This window comes from Myotis davidii, unplaced genomic scaffold (genome assembly GCF_000327345.1).
Source record: "Myotis davidii unplaced genomic scaffold, ASM32734v1 scaffold235, whole genome shotgun sequence".
NCBI classification, from domain to species: domain Eukaryota; kingdom Metazoa; phylum Chordata; class Mammalia; order Chiroptera; family Vespertilionidae; genus Myotis; species Myotis davidii.
The window spans coordinates 3,522,298-3,529,802 of record NW_006287462.1 but is presented as its reverse complement, the minus strand read 5'-3'; the positions used below and the strand labels follow the sequence as shown (position 1 = coordinate 3,529,802).

General features: G+C 37.4%; 1 protein-coding gene across 4 annotated transcripts in view; it reads left to right on the top strand.

The window, feature by feature from the left end:
* The window catches only part of RFC1 (replication factor C subunit 1), a 65,991-nt gene that overhangs the window by 22,888 nt on the left and 35,598 nt on the right, over nt 1–7,505 (top strand). For all 4 annotated transcript variants that reach the window (XM_015561008.1, XM_015561007.1, XM_015561006.1 and 1 more), the window contains one exon: nt 6,512–6,744. In XM_015561008.1, the coding sequence (XP_015416494.1) occupies nt 6,529–6,744 (216 nt within the window). In that variant the 5' untranslated portion in view covers nt 6,512–6,528. The remainder of the gene's footprint in view (nt 1–6,511; nt 6,745–7,505) is intronic.

Genomic DNA, 7,505 nt, shown 5'->3' with positions numbered 1-7,505 from the left:
TGATTTTTGTCTAGTCTCTTTCGCACACCCAACACCCCCGACACCCCATTTCTTTAGCATGATCTCTCTTAATTTGTTTTTTGTGTGTTCTAGACTGAAGGAAAGAAAATCAGAATCCCAAGCTCTTAGCAGTATGAATTCCAAGATTAGACCCCCCCCACCCCCCGCTTTGGCTTGTAAATAGATTTTTATATGGATCTGCACATTATTTTCTCTCTTTTATTTGTTATCCTTTTATATATATTACTATTTTTTTTTGTAAGAGAACATTGGGTAAATTACAGAGGTAGAAAAAGTAATTCCTAGAAGAAATGGGCTTAGGAAACAAGTTTGAGAGGTAAAGGAAGAGCCCTTGGAGTTTGGGAGTGAGGAAGGTAAGGGTAATGTGCCTGGGGGAGTGGTGCAGGGTAGAGTGGGGAAGGGAAAAGCATGGACGTGGTCCTGGGAGGGAGATTGCCATCTGTTATCCTTTTAAATAAATGAATGCATCTAACTCAGAGTGGCAAAGCAATCTTCTCTCCCAGCCAGTTCCTCTGCTGTTTGTTGGATAATACTCTTTTACTTGGTGATTGTTACTACATTTGCAGTTACGTTGTATATAAATAAAAATAAATGGCATTTTTATAAGGAGACAGATTGCCTAGAGGGAGATTCTGAGTTCAATTGCCCATGATTTTCAACTAGATGTCAGAAATTTGACTTAGATTTATTTTTCATTGCTTTATTACAAGTTTCTGGGAAGAAGAGAACACATTTTGCCTTTGGCTTCTGACAAGGAAGGAACAGATTTAAGCTTATTAGAAAATAACAAATGTTGAAGGACAATCATAACTTTATTTGGAACATTAATCTTTACACATTGTGTAGGTTCGTAAAATATTTATTTTACATGAGGATGGTCACAGAAACGCCTGCTAAATGACTGCCTTTTGCAGGCAGCTAATTGCACTGTTCTAATCCTTGGCCTCTTTTGCCTTCTTTCTCCATAATGTATTAATGTAGCCTTTTCAAGGCTATGAAGGGCGAAAGTTTGTGTTTTTTTTTACATGTTTTTATTGATTTTTTAGAGAGAGAGGAAAGGAGGGAGAGAGAGAAACATCGAAAGGCTGCCCCCTGCATGCCCTCACTGGGAATTGAGCCCGCAACCCAGGAATGTGCCCTGACTGGAAATCGAGTAGGCGACCTCTCCATGTAGGGATAACGCTCAACCAACTGAGCCACGTGGGCCAGGGCCTAAAGTAGTTCAGAAGCCATACTGTAGCGATAGCAGAATGCTGCTTTTTTTCAGGTTTTCTAGTTTTATCAAGGCAAGATGACAGAATGCTTTCAGGTATGTCTGTGATTTTTAGTGAGCACCACATTTCTTTTTCAATAGTCACCTTAATGAGATCCTTTATATTTATAAGAAATATCTATGCTTAGGATCATGAATTGACTTTTTTCCTGTTAGTCCCATAAGTGTAAGGAGTATAGGGAAATGCACAAATCACAAGGCACTAAGTAAGTGTCAAATCAATCAAGTCAGTCTTTTTTCTCTTTTCATAACTATTTCAGTAGAATTGTTCCTTCTTTCCAAGCAGCCTGGAGAGCTATTTATTTTGTGGTTATCAGAGAAAAGGGGGCCTTATCTGCAATTTTTGCTTAATACAATGCAAGTACATGCTTGAATTTCATGCGGAATGCCGCCATATTTTTTCCTTGAAAATCCATGTATAATTATATTTTCACTCAGAAATTATGAAAATGTTTATAAAATTATGTCTGTGTTTAGGTATCATTGTCTGGGTGTATAGCTTGAAGACATTATTAAGTTTGAATTCATGTATTCTAAGCCAGAAATTTAGAAAATGGCTCTATTGCCTCCACTACTGTAAAGAGAAGCTCATGAAGAGAAGTTTCCTTTTAGGGGTGACATTTATATCTATAGTGTTAAGGCTAACCTAAAAGAACAAAGCTATGCGTTTTGGGGGTTTTTTTGCCAGCTTAATTTTGCTGTTTTCATAAGGTGTTTTTTTTTTTTTTTTTGAGCTTTGAAATTTGGGTTTAGTTTTGAATGACTGCATGAGTCCTTTATATGGCTAGACCACAATTTATGTAGCATTTTCCTGGTTTTGATTATTTCAGTTGCTTACTTTTCATGTTCTTAATAGTGTGATGAATATATTTGTATATAAATATTGTTAGCATTTCCAAGAATTACAATGCTAAAGGTTATGAACTTCTTTAAAGAAAGTGAAAAACGGGGGCGCATGTATTGATATGAGGTAGAACTAGTGACTAAAGCAGCAGTCGCCAACCTTCGGACCTCATGGACCACCAGTGTTGGCGACTGCTGCTCCAAAGGTTTCCTTAAACCAGTGGTCCATGACCACTGGTCGGTGACCACTGGACTAAAGGTATGCATTATAAAGAAGGTGGCATGTAGCTTAATGCTCACTAATGATATCTATTATTAATAGTAATTAGATAAAAAAGGCACCATGCAGTCCCAGTCTCTGATTTTAGTGACAGAATAATCAGAGATGCTGATAAATAATGAAAGATGTAAGCAAATAAAATGAAGAGGAGGGAGAAACCAATGCTAGACCTTTTCTGTCTCAGAAAGCTATGGGGTCAGGGAGTTTCTAGGAGTCAATTAGTTGTAAAATATTAGATGGGGGTTAAAAAGAAAAAGAAAAGTGTAATATATAGATTTTAAAAAGATAGGAAGAAAAAAATGAAAGCTTACTCATAATCCCCTATCCAGTGATAAAAATTAACACTTTATTTTCTCAAGTCTTTGAATGTTAATTTAAAAGTATATATAAATGGATAGATAAATAGATGGATTATAAATATATCATTTAACATCCCATTATGTTACCTGCTTTTGTCACTTAAACATATAAATATTTTAATGTCAGTAAATGTGACTATGCATTATAATTTTCTGTTGCTGCCTAGAATTCCATTATATGATTGAACATATTAACAGATATTTAGGTTGTTTGTTTTCCCATTTTATAAACAATATAAACTTATCTCTATATCTCCAGTGCCCCTGTTATATTTGAGGCTGTCTTTTTAAAAAAATTTAAACTGTTAGTCCTTTAGTTTTTTCTTCATCTTTTCTTGCCCTATTGCAGTCTGTTGTCCATACATTTGAATGAACCAATGCCGTGGTAAGCATTTTGTACACATATCTTTGTGTACTTGTTTATTTATTTTTACTAAATCTTAGAAATGGAATTTCTGGATCCAATTAATAGGTAGGCATGTGTAAGGTTTTGGTACATACAGGGTGGGGCAAAAATAGGTATACAGTTGTTAGTATAGAAAAGAATACAATAATTAAATAATAATACAAGAACAAACTGTGTTTTGCATACTCACAACTGTAAACCTACTTTTTCCACACCCTGTATTGCAAAATTGTCCTCATAAAGATTTTTACAAATTTACTATCATTGTCACATATGTGTTGGTCCCATATCCTTACACATTTGCCAACAATCTTTTAAATCTGATGTTCTTAGAAACTCCGGATCTCACTAAATTTCATGCTAGTCTATTACTTGCAAATATTTACGAGACTGCTGGAGAAAGGGTTAAGCTAGGGATTGCAAATATTTATAATACTATTGTTTCCCTTTCTGAGGCTGTACCAAATAGGTGATTGACACTGCCTGAATTAAGTTCTTAAGAACAGATATAATGTTTTATTTTTTTATTTCAGAGAAGAGGGGAGAGGAGAGAGAGATAGAAACATCAATGATGAGAGAGAATCACTGAATGGCTGCCTCCTGCACATCCTACACTGGGGATTGAGCCCGCAACCTGGGCATGTGCCCTGACTGGGAATCGAACAGTGACCTCCTGGTTCTTAGGTCGATGCTCAACCACTAAGCCACACCGGCCGGGCAGGACAGATAAAGAATTTTAGATTGCAAGGAAGTTCTTGAGGAAAACTTATAACAGGAAAACACAGTAGTTATTGGGTCAACTCAGGTCTGGGGTTTTCTGTCATACTGCTTATGACTAGGAGTAGTGGAACTAGAATGTTAATACTTCTGACATTTCTAAAGTGGGGAAAAACTAGTCGAGGGCTGTCATTTTGTAGAGACAGTTATTTTGTTCTGCATTAAGGGAATCCCTCCTTTCCAGAAGCACAGATATGGAACTGAATGTAAACAGTAAAAATTATAAAATTTAATAAGCTCTCAGATAAGATTAGAAGCTTTATATACACTAAATATACTTTTAGTTTTGCACTTACTCCCTAAGGAGATGTATTGGTTGTCTATACTTACCAGATCCCAGTCTTGTGGTTTTTCTTATTTTATTTTTTTATTAAAGCCAGAGTATCACCAGTGTTGTTTTGAATCTTCTTTTAAGGGCAATTTACATAATTTGTTTTGACTGCTAAGTAGAAAAGTTTGTTGTTGGATGTTAACTGGTTTGGTTATGCTGCAGCTTAACCAAGTCTAGGGGTTTCAAATAGACCAGCCATACATTTTAAGGTTTCCATAACATGATAATTCATTATGGTGTTATTTTTGAGAAAAGGAAAGAAGTTTCAGATTATGTTCTCAATGGCACCATTACGGGTGATTCATGTGGCTGTTGTACTGATCTGAATCAGATACATTTCCACTTCTGGCACAGGTGGAGAAGGACGGATTTGTTAGGTAGGGAGAACAGATATATGAGTGACTGAACCTAGTCTCCCAACTCTTGTTAACAGGGTTGAACTGAAATCTGGAAGTATATCAAGCCTTGGATGTGCTTGGAAAGATTTGTGAACGAATCCTTCCTCTTTCCCCCTGAGCTCCTGCTTTTCCAGAATAAGCTGGAATTCTGGATTTTTGAGTTTTCCAATTAAAAAAAAATTTTCATATTCCCATCACCCTTCCCTTTTGCAATCATCAACTGGTTCTCTATATCTGTGGGTATGGATACAGTTTTAATTAAGCTTAAAGGTAGACTGACTATAGTTGAAGTTAAGTAAAATAATGCTTTAATTAACATCTTCTGGTTACAGGTTAAGAATGTTTATTGAAAACCTTTGGAGGGTAGGGTGGGTTGGGATGTAAGTTTTAGGAAAAATGGGCCTGTAGGGGACAATGCGCATTTTCAAGAGACATCTAGTAAGTACACTCTTGCTTTTTTGTTGTTGTTAATAGTCAGCTGAGGATATTTTTCCATGGATTTTTTTTTTTTTAAGAGAGAGTAGAAGGGAGGGAGAGACAGAGAAACATCGATGTGAGAGAGACACATCTATTGGTTGCCTCCCTCATGGCTGTAATCTGGGGCTGGGGTTGGAGCCTGCAACTGAGGTTCATGCCCTGGACTGGAATTGAACCCAAGACCCTTCAGTCCAAGAGCCTCCTCTCTATCCACTGAGGCAAAACGGTTGGGGCCACTCTTTTTAAATGGTGGATTCCTTTTTTACATTTAGTAATCAGAAACCTGTAAGAGTTTTACTTTGTAAAGCTTGTTGTTTCATTTTAATATAAATATAAAAATTAGAAAGTAAGGCTAAATCCTTTTTAATTTTTTTACATTGTCTTAGGTACTTTCATGTTTGAGGTGGCATTCACCTAGAAATAGCACATCTATTCTATATATATATCTTAAAGCCTAAGCGACTGTTATTACTGAATGACCAGAACGACCGGTCGACCAGTTGCTATGACACGCACTGACCACCAGGGGGCATACACTCAATGCAGGAGCTGCCCCCTGGTGGTCAGTGTGCTCCCACAGCCAACCTCCTGCACCAGCCAACCACCCATGGTCCCTCCCCCTGTCTAAGGCTCTGAGCACTGGAGAATCTGGGCCTGGGAAGCCTATAGGAGGAGAGCGACCTTGACACTGATCGAGACAGAGTAGCACCTTGGAGGGGGCAGAAGGGGCAAGGCGTAACTTTGCCTAACTGCAAAGACGTAAAGTTAGCACCACTGCCATCTTACCTCTGCCACTACACTGTGCGCCACTTGCCCTTCTGCCTTCCCCCGTTCCCCCCCCCTGCTCCCATCAACCACTTCTAGCTTTGCTCACGCCTTTCCAGAAGGTAGAGGCAAGCAAAAAATCTACACAACTAGATTGGGGCCTGTGGCCAACCTCCTGCGCTGCGCCCCCCGCCCCCCGCATGAATTCGTGCACCAGGCCTCTAGTCTGGTACATAAAACCCTTAGCAGATGCTCCTGGTTGAGTAAGGGAGTGAGCAAGGTGTGAGTAAAAGCTAGATTTTTTTTACATCCGTGGTCTTTGCTTGCCTCTACCTCTGTCTTGAGAGGAAGACAAGACCCATTCATATGTAGCTTTACACACCAACTTGTGAAGTGACCTAGTCTTCATGATTACCTTTTAGATTTTTCTCTCTTTTTTTTGGATTTGTTATTAGGCCAAAGCAAAGGTTGTTTTCTCTTGTGAATTACTGAACCAAAGAAAAAAAGCTGGTTGAAGTGATTCCTTGATATAATTGGAGTTGATGTTTTATCAAACAATATTTGGTTATATTCCATTTAAGATGAAGAAGATGACTTTATGTGTAAGAAGGCAGCCTCTAAATCAAAAGAGAATGGAAGATCTACAAATAGTTATCTTGGAGCATCAAACATGAAAAAGAATGAAGAAAACACTAAGACCAAGAATAAGCCTTTATCGCCAATAAAACTTACCCACACATCAGTGCTTGATTATTTTGGAACTGCTAGTGTCCAAAGATCAGATAAGAAGATGGTGGCAAGCAAAAGAAAAGAGGTGAGTGTTCTACATGCAAGCAAGAATGTTCAGGAATGTTAATTCGCTGTTATTAATAAGAGGAGAAATTTGGATGTCATGATAGAGCAACATATTTTATTGATAAAAAATTTTCCTATGATTATGGACAAAATTTATTGCCATCATTTTAGAGGATGAGGAAGTTAGACTATTTAATTTTTTATATTTGAAAGTGGAAAAAGATCATTTAAATTGTATGAAAAAATTATAATTCTTAGAATTTAAATACTTAGAATGCAAACTCGTTTTACTGTTCACCGCAAGTAGATAAAATTGGACAATGAATTTGTTCCCAAATGAGGTCCTAAGTACATAACTTATGTGCCAATGTTACACTTTTGACATTTTCTACTTTGGTTGATGTTGGATTTACATTTTTCTGGAAATTTATGAAGCAGGAATACAGATAAATTATAGTGAAAGTAGTCCCTGAGTCAAAGCCTGCCAAATGCTGTGTTTTTGTTGATTTTGTTAGTGCCTCCATCGGACAGTGTAATCCTTCTCACTATTATGTCATACCATGAAGAAAACTACAAGTGGTGGTGGTTGTGTTTTTCTTTGGCCGGGGAAGAGCTGGGGGGTTACTTTTCTTGAACATTTCAATAGAATTAAGTGAGAACCATCTCTGCAGAATATTTGCTTATTAGGAAAATGGATGTGGTCACTGAGTAGTCATGAACATGACTTTCTGGCTGGTGTGCATTGAGACTATTTCATTACTGATACACTTAACTTTCACT